The sequence below is a fragment of the Prunus avium genome, chromosome 1 (assembly GCF_965620075.1).
Source record: "Prunus avium chromosome 1, drPruAviu1.hap1.1, whole genome shotgun sequence".
In the NCBI taxonomy this organism is placed as follows: domain Eukaryota; kingdom Viridiplantae; phylum Streptophyta; class Magnoliopsida; order Rosales; family Rosaceae; genus Prunus; species Prunus avium.
The window spans coordinates 7,784,664-7,800,011 of record NC_142284.1 but is presented as its reverse complement, the minus strand read 5'-3'; the positions used below and the strand labels follow the sequence as shown (position 1 = coordinate 7,800,011).

Genomic DNA, 15,348 nt, shown 5'->3' with positions numbered 1-15,348 from the left:
TATAGTCTGAAAGTTAATTAGCTTTCTTAAAAATTATATCAAAAGTTTGTTTGATCCAAATGATTAAGCCATTTAGTGCAAAAGAATTGAAACAGAGGCAACAAATGATTATTTAGGTTTTATTAGGTTTGTAGAGGCAACAAAGAATCTTCAGTCGGGCTGTAGAGGCTACAAAAAAAACAGAGGGAGAGGGAAAGCATAGAGAGAGAGAGAGAGAGAGAGAGAGAGAGGCTAAATGGTTTTTTTTAATGGATTTTCATTAAAAAAATATTTCTTTATTTATTTAATCCACATGTCACGATGTGATTGGACATGTGGACTCTACTTATCTTCCACATCAGACACTTAACAGAATTTTTGACGGTAGGGACTATTTGTGATAAAAAGTCCAAATGTTAAGGACTATTAGTGTCACAAAAAAACCTCAAGGACCATTTGTGATAATTTCGTAAACGTTAAGGACCATTTGTGATAAAAAGCCTTAAATAAATCATATCTACCAACATATAATAAAGAAAAAAGAAAAAAGAAATCCAAAACATGAATGGTCTAGTTTACTTTTTTTAGACATGGATTAAGTAGTTACACCAGATTACAATATGAGTTTAAGATTTATTTACAACAGAAGACAAAGATACGTTACCAAATATGTTCAACACACTACAATTTGAAGAGGTAAAGAGGACACATAAGTACAAGTACCAGAAATTAGGCACATCCATAGATGAACCGCCCAGAATCCATAGAACGCAAAAGTATTTCATCATCTTCTTCATCTAGGGCAACATTGTCTGATATTCCTTGGTCAAAAGACACTGCATGGCTCAGCAAGTTGTTCCTATCATAAGCTGAAGCATCATCTCCTCTAGCCTCTGTTACAGAAACAGAATTTACATGAGTTGCTTGATTGGTTAGCTCTATAGCAAGCACAGAGCTATCTTTTCGGTCGAAAATGAAATGCTTTGCTATCGTTGACAAGACAGAGGCTTCTGAATGGACGGAACTCAAAGCAGGCCAGTGGTTGTAGAGGAAATGAACCATATATATCAAGCATGAAAAAATTGAAATCACTCCAGTGATGATGAAGAGGCCTCCGAAGCTGTACACATTTAGACTGGGATTGTCTAAAGGGAATGGGGAGCTTGGGTCCTGACATTTGGTTTCATATGGAAAATACTGATGTTGCATTGCGTCCATTATCTTATAATTTTGAGTCACATTCAAGATTGCCCTTGAAATGTGAGCAACAAGAGGGGACCCTAGAGGGAAGGCCTGAAATAGAAAAAGAAACAAAATTAATTTCTTCATGTTTAAACAACACAAACTCGTATGTGCACGACACATGCGTGTGTATATATATATATGTCTAATTATTTATCAGCCATAAATATAAACATGTCATTGGGTATTTTTCTCAAAGATCGTCTCTACAAAAAATCATTCAAATTTGAAACCATTTAACCACTCAATGTATTAGCATGCTATTCAATATTGTGGCCTACAAAAGTGAGGAGAGACTCACAAAGCCAAATCCATCAGTTCTGTAGGTTGGTCCAACCACAATGTATCTTGAGCAGTATTTGGCGAGTAAGAGCTTTACGTAGGGACTTTCATCAAAGATAGCATCAACCCCTCCATTTTTGCTTTCTTTGGACAGTGCTTGATGAAATTCCTCCGGGGAAGAATAAGGCTTCAGCTTTTTCTCCTCAAATTGTAACTGGCTTATTAAAAGTTCTTTTACGAAGGAATTCTTGTGGTATCCAACAAAAGCACCGGTTTGTCTGAGCGCATTCACATCAACAACTGCTGGCTGCAGCTTATCTACAGTCAACAATGAGGCTAAGCTAGCAGTGTAACTCTGTGTCAAGATGAGTACCACAAAAATCCATATGATCAGCACAAATCTGGTCCAGTTGCTCACCACCTTCTCCTCTAGATACACAAATATATCATGCAAGTTAATGCAAATTGTTAGAAATCAATAAAAGAAAAATCTAACTGAGGAAGAAACTGCAAAACCGTATTCTCATTTATTGAAAGAGAAAGGAGTATATTATAGAAGGATACATATAGCAGAGATTACATAATGTACAATGCTTTAAATTAGAGAAACTTTAAGCCCGAGTTAGCTCAAGTAGAGGGAGGGTGGGGTAATGGGTTAGGACTAGGATACGTGCTTGGTTGGATTCCCTACAATGTAACAAAAAAAGAAAAAAGAAAAAGAGAAAGAGAGAAATCATGAAACCCCCTAATGATAGTAAAATCCCTAAAAATATTAATAAAACTTAATCTCACTTTTCTCACAGAAGTATTACAATGTGAATCAAATTAAACAAAGATTCAATATAGTTAGCTTTACATAATGTGAGGTTTAGAGAACTCCAACATCTTGCTAATGGAAAATTACTGCAATAAGAAATGTGAACAGTAATATGATAAATGTTTGTGGTATATATATCTAACACTACTCTACCACATGCATGTATAATCCGCAGGTAATTAAGACTTACTATGTGCAAATACAAGAGTGGAAAAAGAGAACCAAAGAGTTGTGGCAAGTTGTTGCTTTCGTGAACCATCTCCAAATTCTGTGTTTATGCGATGTTCAAGAATCCATACTACAACGCCTGTAAAGATGAAGGCGCCGGTAGATGTCAACCAAAGATCCCAACTCAGAGGCTTTAGGAAAATCCAAATATTCTTTCTTTCGTTATCTTTAACTTTCACCACCATCCAAACGCCCGATTCAGAATAAGGTAATGTAAAATCAACGTAGGACGTCCTATTTCCAATAATTGTTGTATCTCCCACTACAGCATCAAATTTCTGCACTTTCATCCAAAAACATGTGCGTAGAAAGTGAGATCATAAGTATCATCTAAAAGTTTATCTCTTTTTCAAAAAGCAAGTGTTGTATAAAAAGCTTTAAGAATAAACAAAACTTGAGGTAGGTACTGTGGCTTTCGCTTTGGTGTAATACAACCAAGTTTTGGTTTTTTTTTTGTTGACCTGAGCCTTCCTAATTAATTAATTATTTTCTTGATTAATTAGGGGGTTTACTTTACTTTCTTATTTTAGCAGATACTCTCCTAATTGAGTACTGTATCTATTTCCTTATAAAGCACTCATGTAAACTCCTATATATACCTTCTTATGAAGAAGAATACAATTAACCTAAAGTATTTCAACCATTTTCATATTTTAGCATAATATCAGAGCAATCGATCCTAGGTTGTCTCTAAACCCTCAAATTCAAACCCAAACCCTAAATCAAATTCCTCAAATCCAAATCTTACCTCTCAAATCAAATTCCTACATCAAATTCCTCAAATTCTCAAATCAACTCTTTAATCACAAACACACACTCATATCAAATCTTACTTTTGCAGTGATGTCAGAACCCTCTACTATTCACTCCCTCCTTGCAGACTCACAGAAACATGTGCTCACTCTTGCTGAACTGGCTACCCGAGCTCATACTTCCATCGCCACCACCAAAGGTTATGCTTTTCATACGTCTTCTCCAAAGCCCACATGCATTATTGACTCAGGTGCTACGGATCATATGACATTTGATCATGGCCAACTTATTAGTCGCAAACTAACCACTCCGTCGGTGGTGTCTAATGCTAATGGTACCCTCTCCCCTATGGTTGGGGAGGACTCTCTATCTCTTTCTAACACCATACATCTGGATTCAGTATTGCTTGTTCCCTCCTTGGACCATAACTTGTTGTCTGTTGCACAACTTACTACTACTTTGGGGTGTACTGTAATATTTTGGCCAAATTAGTGTTTTTCAGGACATCCTCACAGGAAAGACGATTGTTTGTGGTACTAAGGCGGGACAAACTCTACTACTTGGACTGGGCACTGGATGGTGAGACCAAGGTTGGTCAAGCTTTCACAACAAGTGGAACTCGTTCTGAGGGGGTAGAGAGACAAAGTTTGGCTATGGCATAAACATTTTGGGCATGTCTCGTTCGGTTATCTGAATAAGTTGTTTCAATTTTGATATTTCCAGCTTCCAGTGTGATACGTGTGAATTGGCTAAGAGCCATCGTGTCCCGTTCCCATTAAGTTCAAATAAGAGTTTGGTTCCGTTTTCTCTTGTTCATTCTGATGTTTGGGGACTTGCTAAAATTGCCACTCCAGCAAGAGCTCGATGGTTTGTCACGTTTATAGATGATTGCACACGCATGACTTGGGTTTCCCTTTTCAAAACTAAAAAGGAAGTCAGTTTAAAGTTAAAACAGTTCCATAAAATGGTGGAAACACAGTTTCAGGCCCAAATCCAAGTTCTCCGTTTTGACAATGGCGGAGAATTTCTCAACCAAGATCTTAACAAGTTCTTACAGGATTATGACATCATATATCGCTCGTGTCCATATACTACCCAATAAAATGGGGTTGCTGAGCGAAAGAACTGATATTAATTGTAAATTGTTCGTGCATCTTTATTTGGTGCCAACATGCCTTGATCTTTTTAGGGCAAAGTCGTCCTCTTTGCAGCTTACCTTATAAATAGGATTCCCTCAAGTATTTGGAATTTCGAAACTCCTCTTCAAACACTTCACCACCATCTTCAAATATCTCCCACCCCAAACCTTGAACCACAGATTTTCAGCTATGTTGTATTCGTACACTTACATGATCACCAACGAAGCAAAAATTGGATCCTCGAGCAGAAAAGTGTGTTTTCATTGGCAAAGCTCCTCATCAGAAAGGCTACCTATGTTATCACCCTTCAAGTTAGAAGGTATACACCTCCATGGATGTCGTTTTCCGGGAACAAGACATATATTTTTCAGTAGCATAGGAGGAGAATTGCGAGTCAACCAATCCACAAATTCTTGAATTTTTTCCTCAAGACACATCTCTGCTTCAAAGCGACCGGTTGCATAGCTCACTTGACCGGTCGCTCCCCTTAAGTCCTTTATAGACAGAGAATCTGCTTCAAAGCGACTGGTCGTCTCCATGCTGCCAAAATCAGGAAGAGAAAATTGAACTGTTTTATGAGATTTTGACCGCTTCAGAGATGCCTTTAGCTCCAGTACCACACTAATCACCTGCTAAGGAAGTCATTCAGGTAACATCTTCCCTTGAAATTGATAACACTAATGAACTATACCATGATGATTTGATTTTAGAAGGCACAAAGCCTACATATCAGCTTCCAAAAAGGAAGAATCATGGCAAACCTCAAGTACAGTACAAAGCATATCTTAAAGTCAAAGGGAAATATCCCATCCATAACTATATATCTCTCAGCAGATTATCCGAGTCACGTGTGCACTTTGTGAAGCAGTTTGCTGACATATCTGTCCCCAATAGTGTGACTAAAGCACTAGAAGACCCAAAATAGAAAGAAGCCATGAATGAAGAAATGTGAGCTATCCAAAAGATTGTCACATGGGAGCTCGTGCCCTTACCTCACGGAAAGAAGACAGTAGGATGCATGGGGATTTATACTGTGAAACTCAAAACAGATGGATCCATTGAAAGATATAAAGCTATATTGGTGGCAAAGGGGTACACACAGAGATATGAGGTGGACTACCAGGAGACCTTTGCCCATAGTAGACAAGATTAACACTATCAGAATCCTACTGTCTCTAGCAGCAAATCTCGATTGGCCATTACATCAGTTCGATGTTAAAAATGCATTCTTGCATGAAGACTTTTAAGAAGAAATATATATAGACTTACCACCAGGATGTAATTTAGCTCGTGACAAGAAAAATCAGGTTCGCAAGCTCAGAAAGTCATTATATGGATTAAAGCAATCTCCGAGGGCATGATTTGGCAAATAACTAAATCTATGAAGGATTTTGGATATACACAAATTAATTTAGATCACACCTTATTCTTGAAGCGTGATGGAGGAAAAATGACTGCATTGCTTGTTTATGTGAATGACTGTAACACCCCCTCCCGACGAATTATTTTATTTTGTGAAGTTACATTTTTGCCCATAGGGATAGGGGCTACTTTAGTCACTTTTTGTTAGGAATTATTTTTGGGAGATAGAGTTACTCCATTGCGTAGAGCTCGCTCTCACGAATTCGTAGACACATAGTGGGCTCAAATCAGAGTTTTAACGAGGAAGTTGTGATCTACGAAAGTGCAGTGGCACAATCGTAATAATTTTGGAGAAGTCAAAATTTAAAATACCCCAAGTCAGACCTTCTCACTCCTGTACTTGATGAGTCCCAAGTCTGCTCAGTTCAAGTCCCACAAATATTCTCTTCATTCCCCCACATAAAGTCCCACAAACTCATCATGATTCCCAAACCCGTCAGAACCTCATCAAAACCGTACAGACCTGTTCACAGGTCCAAAGCATCAACTTCCTGAGCTCCAAACAAAGTAGTTAATTCTTCAGACTTGTTCATCTGCCTCTAGTAGAACATAGCCGAATATTAGCCCAATCGGAGAAATATAGGCACCTCAAACCCCAGCTGGAGGATGAACAACTCATCTCTATCTGGTACTCTGTGTTATGCACGGATTTGTCTTTGCATGCGAGTTTCTATTGCGATTTTCACCTCTATTCCTTGACAAAAGTTGTTGCTGAGGTTGAGTACTACAACATATCCAAAAGGCAAGGCAATCGGATATTTCTATCTACCTTAAATCATGTTCAGGGTGAGACTAGTTTTCTCTTACTTCCTGTTTGCTGGTTCCACACTAGTGTGAACGTATTCACTCTTGCATATAGCCTTCCTCTGCTCTAATGGCATATTACCCTTCATCAACATTGTTCATCTGTGTCTTTGTTATAATCTGTCAAAATTGGAGCTTCATCCAAGAAGTATAGCCATCTCAAGACGTGTCTAAGTGTAACATATTCATCCTTGTCTGATCTGTTAATGTAGGCTCGGATTCTGTCTTGCATGTCGATTTCCCTTACTTAGATGAGAAAGGTTCCTTAACGAAAGTTGTTACGAATTCTGTAATCTACAACATATCCAAAATTTGTAGTCATCCAGCAAGTTTATACCGGTCGGAAGTGGTACAAACTGAAACAAGCTTTTTTGTTTTCAAGTGCTGTTTTGGCGGTTGTTCTCCTTGGGAGGTGAATTGAGGATTTCAGACCAATTCAAAGGAGTGAGGTAAATATTTAAGATACTTGATTTCTGGAAATCTACTTTAGAGGTTAAATTCTTGAGGTTTTGTGGATTGTTGAATTGTTCCAAAGTTAAGTAGAATTGTGAACCTATAGGAATGTCCGGGTTAAACCCGTGGGCCACTTTGTGGCGGCTTGTTGAGATCTAAGATACTCCCCACGCCATCTTGACCACGACGATATGCTCAGATTAGCGTTTGGCTATCGTTTGACTATCGAACGGATATTGCGCCTATTAAGCGATATCCGGGTTTGATAGGTTCGAACCGTTTGGTCGGTTACTTTTTCAATTATGTTATTCCCTGTACCTCTAGGATCCTGTAGGAACTCGTTGATCGAGAATCGGAATCCCGGATACTCCGAGTCAATTATTTAGGGTTAGGCAGACCGATCGCCGTCCGATCGTCATATTGGCTTAGATCTGACCGCTCGATCGAGACCAAACATTCGGGACTTGTTTGGTAGACATTGTTGGACCTATAGGAACTTTCAAGTAGGAAATTGGAGGTCGTGGGCCCCGCGGGCCCTGTTGACCAATATAGAGAGTTTGACCACTCGGTTGATCGCAAGTATTCCGAGGTCGTCTCATCCTTCAAAAGGTACTAGATTGGCCCTAGGAACTCCCTGAAAGTCATGCACACACTTTGAGTTCCGTGAATTAGGATTTTGGGTTAAAGCTCTTGGTTGGATACTTTACTAATGAAGTCCTCATGTACCCAGGCTCCACGTACTCAACAGGTAGGACCCTCGCATGGTCAAGCAGCTTTGGATTATTTGTGAGTGGACTTTGTTTTAAATTATCATTATTTTCAAAGAGTGGGTTGTCATCAATGAATATAAATTTGATTATTTTGACTATTGAGATTATGAAGTTATATTGTTGTTTTAATTATGGGTTATAATATCTTATGGTTATTGGATGTTATATTGATATTTGAAGTTTATGAATATTTTGGGTTATCGAATATATACTTTTGAGAGTTTGATATCTATACGACGAATAAATATTTGGGTATTGAGTTATGAATGCTATTATTGTCCGGATGTCTATGTATATGGGTTTTGGTGCATTTGAATATTTGGAATTCGGATATGTTTAGTAATGGAGTTGAGAAATCGAATATGTTATATTGGAGTTTGGATTGCACCATGATATGTACCTCCCCTTGGATACTGATACTTGGATACGGTGGATGTTTTGATATATTGGAACTCGGGCACCCTTGGCGGGGTGTGCTGTAGGCCCTTGACGGGCAGTCTGAGCTCGTAGGACTTGTTTCAGCCGCACGTGTGATGTGTTGCTGGCGTGTGTGCTGCAGAGCAATAGTCCCCCGGTTGTACGGCTCAACCCTAGTCATAGGGTAATGTGATGCTGCCCCATGGTCTAGTCAAACAATCCCCCAATTGGATTGTTTCCCCGGTACTTAATAATGGTGTAGTGACTATGTATGCGTGTATATATATAGGCTTAATTATGGATATGTCCCTTGTGCTTTCAAAGTAGTCTTAGATTACTGCATGTTATTTGAAATGTCTCAATATACCATCTACACTTTTATTAAGTGTCTCACATATATATTTTTACACATATATTTATAAGGATCTTTCCTTGCATATTGTGTTTTTCCAAGCATATGTCTCAGAAATGGGTTGGTTAAAGGGAAAAAGGTCTAGTTTGATTATTGTATTATATGCTATATCTGGTTTATGGGATTACAGTGATTTCAAATTCAAGTATACTATAATAATGGATTTCATTGCATGGTTTTACATCATTTTCATAAAATGGTGGCGTTAGTATGTTCGATTATAATTATGTTCAAACTTTCTTTTTATCCACTCACAATTTCTGTTTTGCGCCCCCCAGGTCGTAGCTTGACGCGACTCGTGCAACCAAGCCAAGTCTCTCTCTTCCTGCGCATCGACTTCCTTGTAGGATATCTTGTTGTCAATTTCTTTTCGAAAGCTACTTGGGTTGTGTAAACTAAAGAATATTTTAGATTGCTATGATATTGCCCATGTAGGGTTGAATTTGAGGCTGAAGGCTATGTTGTAAATCATGTGCTTAGAATTGTGCGTGCTGCCGTTTGAGATTTTTTTATTTGCTTTGTTTGTAGCTGTTTGTAGTTTGGGGAAAAGTCCATTTTTCAGGGGAGACTTTGCCGAAATTTCGGTAAAAGTCTTGACTAATCTTCTTTGTTTTAGGGAAAAGAGTTCTTTTAGTAAGTGGGCCTGACATTGGTTAGATGTCAGACGGGAAGCAGGGTCCGTCACGGATTCCGAGGGGAAAATCCAGGGCGGATCCTATCAATGACATAGTCGTAACTGGAAACGACACAGGAGAGCAACTGAACCTGCAAAAGTATTTGTCTCAGGAATTTGAGATGAAGGATTTAGGTGATCTGAAATACTTTCTCGAAATCGAAGTAGCGAGGTCAAAAACTGGTATATTTTTGTCTCAAAGGAAGTATGTAATAGATCTACTCACTGAAACATAAATGCTTGGATGTAAGCCGGCTGACACACCCATTGAAATGAATCACAAGTTGTGTGAAGATATGGACCAAGTACCAACCAATAAGGAACAATATTAGCGCCTTATTGAGGTTGATATATTTGGCACACACAAGATCATGTATTGTATATGCTGTGAGTGTGGTTAGTCAATTTATGCATTCACCCAGTATTTCTCATAGAAATGTAGTTGATCAGATCTTAAGATACTTAAAGTCAACCCCTGGAAATGGATTAATGTTCTAAAAAAAATGGAGATATTTAAGTTGTTGGATATACAGATGCTGATTGGGCTGGTTCCATTATAGATAGATGCTCTACTTCGGGTTACTTTACATTTGTGGGAGGTAACCTAGTCACTTGGCAGAGTAAAAAATAAAATGTGGTTTCTCGGTCTAGTGCAAAAGCAGAGTATCGAGGAATGACTCAAGGAGTTTGTGAATTATTGTGGATCAGAAGACTCTTGACATAATTGGGTTTAAAACTAGAAAAGTTAATCGAGTTACATTGTGACAACAAGTTAGCTATCGATATTGCTCATAATCCAGTTCAACATGATCGAACCAAACATGTTGAGGTGGACAGACATTTCATCAAAGAAAAAATTGAGAATAAGATCATCTGCTTACCATTCGTAAAATCAGAAGATCAACTTGCGGATGTCTTAATAAAAGCTATCTGTGGAAGAATGATTTATGACTTACTTACCAAGTTGGGCATTGATGACGTATATGCACTAACTTGAGGAGGAGTGTTGACGTGAGACTTCCTAATTAATCAAGGAGATTTATTTCCTTGATTAATTAGGGGATTTACTTTACTTTCTTATTTTCTATAGTTGACATATCCTTGTATAAGATATTCTCTTAATTGATTATTGTATCTATTTCCTTGTAAAACACTCATGTAAACTCCTATATATACCTCCTTATGGAGAAGAATACAATTAACTTAAAGTATTCAAACCATATTCATATTTTAGCATTTTTGTGTTTAAAAAGATTTGTATATTGAAAACTAAAAAATAAAAGAGAGTTAAAAGATAAGACAACAACGTACCTTCAGCTTAATCTGGTAAAGAAGGTCATCATAAGTCCCAGCAGCTTCTTTTGTTGAACTATTCATGTACGGAATAAATTCATATAAAACTGCAAATGGCATCCGTTTTAAGACCTCCAGAAAGATATCGATTGAGAACCCTGAGATCATAGGCTCATTGGTATGACGAGACCAGTCTACGTTCACAAAATCTTCGAAAGAGGTGACAGGTACCCCAATCCTCAACGTTTTGCCAGTAACAGGTATAACCCAACCCTTTGGTGGAGTACTTGTGTTTCCAGGCCAGATAGGCTCAGATGCATTAGAAATTTGAACTAAATCATGAAATGCTTCTTTGTTCGGAGGACAACAAAATCGAATAACTGTCTCGTTTTTACGAACCACATTGATTATTTCATAGGCTGCAGGTTGCAAGTGTCCATTAATCAATTGGAATTTCCCACTTAGGCCTTGAAAACTGGTACGCAGCAAAGCTTGGAGAAGCCTTGGACCTGCTTTAGAGACAGTTATGCCAAACATTTCATCCGTGTTTTTGCTATTAGTCTTGTGCTTTAAAACATCACTAGAATAATTCACCTCCAGTCCAACCAATTCTACAGCCTTAGCTAAAGCCCAGATTGTATCATAAGCCCATAAACCAAACAGGTTAATCTCAGAAGTGCTTTGCATTGTCTTGCCAATATTGGGCAATTTCCTCTCTTTCCACCTCAGTTTGAAATCTTCAAGATCTTTTGAGGTTGGTAGATAGGGCCTCACACCCAGAACACCTTCCATTGAACCAGTGACCTTTGCCTCCTCGATCTTTGGATGCAATAATGTCGATAACCCAGCAGTTGTGATCCATGCATACCCTTTACTCATCATGCCAGCTTCTTTTGCATGAACAAAGACTTTTGATCCAAGATAAGCAGCCATGTGGACCAAGAATACCCTTGTCTCCATTCCCATTAACTTGGTAAGCTCTTTCAAAATTTGATAGGGACTCGATGATGGAGACATGACACTTCTGTAAGGGACCCTTGTATCGATCTGTTCAAAAGCATCTGTTATGTAGGGAATCAAACCATTGCCGTATTCGGTGTCTTCGTAGATTAGGACAACTTCGCGCCACCCGTATGCCTTAACAATGGATGTGATGGCTTTTACCTGAGAACTGTCATCTAGGCCTGTCCTAATGAAGAAACGACTTTGGGTTTGAGATAGAGAAGGACTTGTAGCTGAAAATGAAATAATGGGAATTTGAGCTTTCTCCCCAAGATTTATCACAAACTTGGCTTGGTTTGAGTTTTGGGGCCCTATAATAGCTTGCACTTCTTCGTTGTTCATCAATTCTAAAGCTGCAAAAATCATATATACAAAAAATTAATAGCAATTTAATTGTGAACTGCCCTTTGGTCGTGGAGAAGATCTAGAGTTCAAATCTCATGGTAAAAAGTTGTTGAATAGATAAATAAAAATTTCATTGCGAATTATAAAAATATGATACATAATTGTTTCAAGGAATTGTAAAGTTATTTTAGAGAGTGATCCTCTCCATATCGTTCAGTTTTTTAGCTGGCCCAGGTCACTGGGAAGTTGTACCCATGTCTGCCATATTGTTATTGGGATGACTTCCTTTACAATCTGTGTCCCTTGTACTCCTTATTCATATTGATCTAATAAAATTCTATCGCCTTTTGTCTGAAGAAAAAAAAAAGTTAATTAAGAACAATATTCAATCAATCTAGGAGATGATATGATGCGAAAAAAAGGAATTGTTAAGATTGTCAATCAATCAAGAGATGAGTTTCTTTCTTTCTTTTGTTTTTTTGTTTTAGAAGAAATGACATCAATCAAGCGATGATGGATATTAAGGGCCCCTTCGTTTAAGAGGATGGGCCGTAGACATCATCGGCAAAATCTATCCGACTGCGTCCAACCAGTACGCATGGATTCTGGTGGCAACTGAGTATTTTACTAAATGGGTCGAGGCCGAGTCCTATCGGTCAATTTCTAGCGCACAGGTAGTTAAGTTCTTTGAAAACCACATCGTCCATATGTTCGGTATACCTGAAACCATCACGGCCGATAATGGCCCGGTTTTCGCCTCCGCCGAAACTCAGGAGTACGCCGAAAGAATGGGGATCAAATTGGTTCATTCAACGCCCTACTACCCCCAGTCCAACGGACAGGCTGAAGCAAGCAATAAGGTAATCAAAGGTATCCTTGAGAAGATGATTGAAGAAAAGCCTAGGGCTTGGCACGACTTGCTCCCTGAAGCCCTTTGGGCTTACCGAGTCTCAAAACGCTCGGCTACTGGTGTTGTGAATTAATGACTAACTCACTGCCCTTTTAAGATCTTGTTGTTGATGGACTTTAGACAAAGAACTTAATGATGGATGAGTCTTACACACACACACACAGAAATTAACCAAGCACAAATGACACAAGTGTTTATAGAGGTTCAGCAAATTGCCTACATCCTCTTTGGTGATCACCTTGAGAAATTTCACTAATGAAGATAGGTTACAACTTTGGTTTACAAAGGAAACCCCCTTAGAACACTACCCTCACAATTTGTTTCTCTCACACCCTTGCTCAACACCTTGATACACTTAGAGAACTCTCTTGCTCTCCCCTTGGTTTTTTCTGAAACTCTCTCTAGAAAACTCTAAACTAGTTTCCAGCTTTTGCCACTACATATGTTCAACATGCTTTCACCCTTGTGTTATCTTACTTCACCCCATTACCTACACAAGCCAATGGACAAGAGATAGGATATCTGATTGTCCTCCACGTTCTTTCCTTTTAGTCACCACTTAGACTAAGGGTCAGATTAGGTAGGTAATACAATCCCACTCAGCCACCTCCATTAAACCAGAAAATGGAGAGGAGATTAATCAAAATAGGATAACCAATTAGCCATGAGTGCTCTCCCAACTATCCAGCAGGTAGTCAACCCTCTTTTACCTCAGAAGTAATCCATTAAGCACCTGCAAACTTGTGGAAAGCGATAGCCATTGAAAAGACAGTTGAAAATACGTAAGCAAAACATCACAGCACGACCGGAGCGACCGGTCGTCAGGAATGAGCGACCGGTCGCCAGAAGTTTTCCCTCCAGACTTTGAATCTGCTTCTAAGCGACCGGTCGCAAATGTCAGGCGACCGGTCACTCGTGCTTCATGCGACCGGTCGCAAAGAATTGGCGACCGGTCGCTCCTTTGTTTAGCTCCAGACCTCGAATCTGCCAGAAACGACCGGTCGCAACTTCCCAGCGACCGGTCGCAACTTCCCAGCGACCGATCGCTTTTAGGCAGAAGAAAAGATAGTGAAAAAGAGGGAAGGGAGAAGAAAAGAGAAAGTAGAGGAAGAAAGAAAGAAAGAAACGGCTTGGGAAGGGAGAGGAGAAGAGAAAGGAGAGAAGAGGAAGAAAGAAAAGGAAAAAAGAAGAAAAGAGGAAGAAAGAAAAAATAGAAAAAATGAAAAATAAAAGAGATAAAAATAATTTTAATTTTAAAAAAAATATAATTTTTTATTTGTCAAATTATACATTTTAAAAAAATATTTTTTTAGAACATAAATTAACAAAAATACAATGGAAAAATAGGTCACATATTACTATTCTCAAATTGTATTACCAGACACATTTTCATTATTTTTATTTTCTTAATCCGTTTTCTAATTAATCTACTAGACGCATTTTCAAATCCTGAAAATGTAAATTTGTTTTCTTATTCTCATTCTTTGAAAATATTCTCAAAAAACATTCTCTGAAAAGAACCGGCCCTAGCTAGTTTCATCTAAGAAAAGCCGGCATGGAGGAAGAAGTACAGTAATTAGCTGAAAATTTATCAAAATAAGATTAATTAATGTACCTGCTGATGCTGCAGCAACAACATCCTCGCTAGAGTTCTTCACAGAAAGAGTCAACTTTGTTCGATAATTGGCGTTTCTAGCATAGAATTCGGAGAGTGCCATGGACATGTAGCTTCGAGCCATCTTCCCAATCGGAGAATCCAAGTCAAGAATTACACCGATACGTACCATTTGCTTTGATGCTATTGTTGTTCGCTTTTCCCCAATAGTTAAGGATTTTCCATAGAGGCTGATCAGATCTAAGAAAATGATGATGAAGAAAATGAGGTGGTACCTCATATTCTTGTTCGCCATAGAATGCTAGATGCTATTCGTAGTTCGTTTATTACTGTTTGTATGGCTTCTTTGTGTTGTTTATATGTGTATAATTTCAACAATATTAAGAAGGGAACATTCCAAGAAGCAACAGAAGTTGCAGAGCTTCTTCCAACTAGATGTGTGGCATAGAAAATGTTTGAAAAGTCTTTACTTAATCCATGCTACGCCCTTCTAACAAAAATCTGCCACCAGAGTACAAACCCAATAAATGCTTCTTCGTGTAGATGTACATGTGGATTTTGAAATTGTGAAATTCTGAAATCGTCATCAACTAATTTGAACGGAAGGTCTCTCAGAGTTAATTTACAAGCGTCCTTGTTTATTTAGTTTGATGTAGACTCTTCTAATCTTGATTTAAAACTTCATACGGTTGCTTTAATCAATTGCAACTTTCATTAGAGACTTTATCAGTACATTATTGGAGTATAATTTTCTGGTTTGGCATTCTCAAAGTTGTATGTAATTTTTTTTTT

General features: G+C 38.3%; 1 protein-coding gene across 1 annotated transcript; it reads right to left on the bottom strand.

Annotated features, from left to right (window-relative positions):
• Positions 1-708: 708 nt before the first annotated feature.
• LOC110772598 (glutamate receptor 2.1-like) lies at positions 709-14,897 on the bottom strand. The gene is made up of 5 exons (XM_021977054.2): positions 14,557-14,897; positions 10,703-12,039; positions 2,511-2,826; positions 1,523-1,932; positions 709-1,272 (listed from the first exon to the last, which is right to left on the bottom strand). Exons 1-5 carry the CDS (start codon positions 14,849-14,851, stop codon positions 709-711), a joined length of 2,922 nt encoding a protein of 973 aa, XP_021832746.2. The 5' UTR covers positions 14,852-14,897.
• Positions 14,898-15,348: the final 451 nt, after the last annotated feature.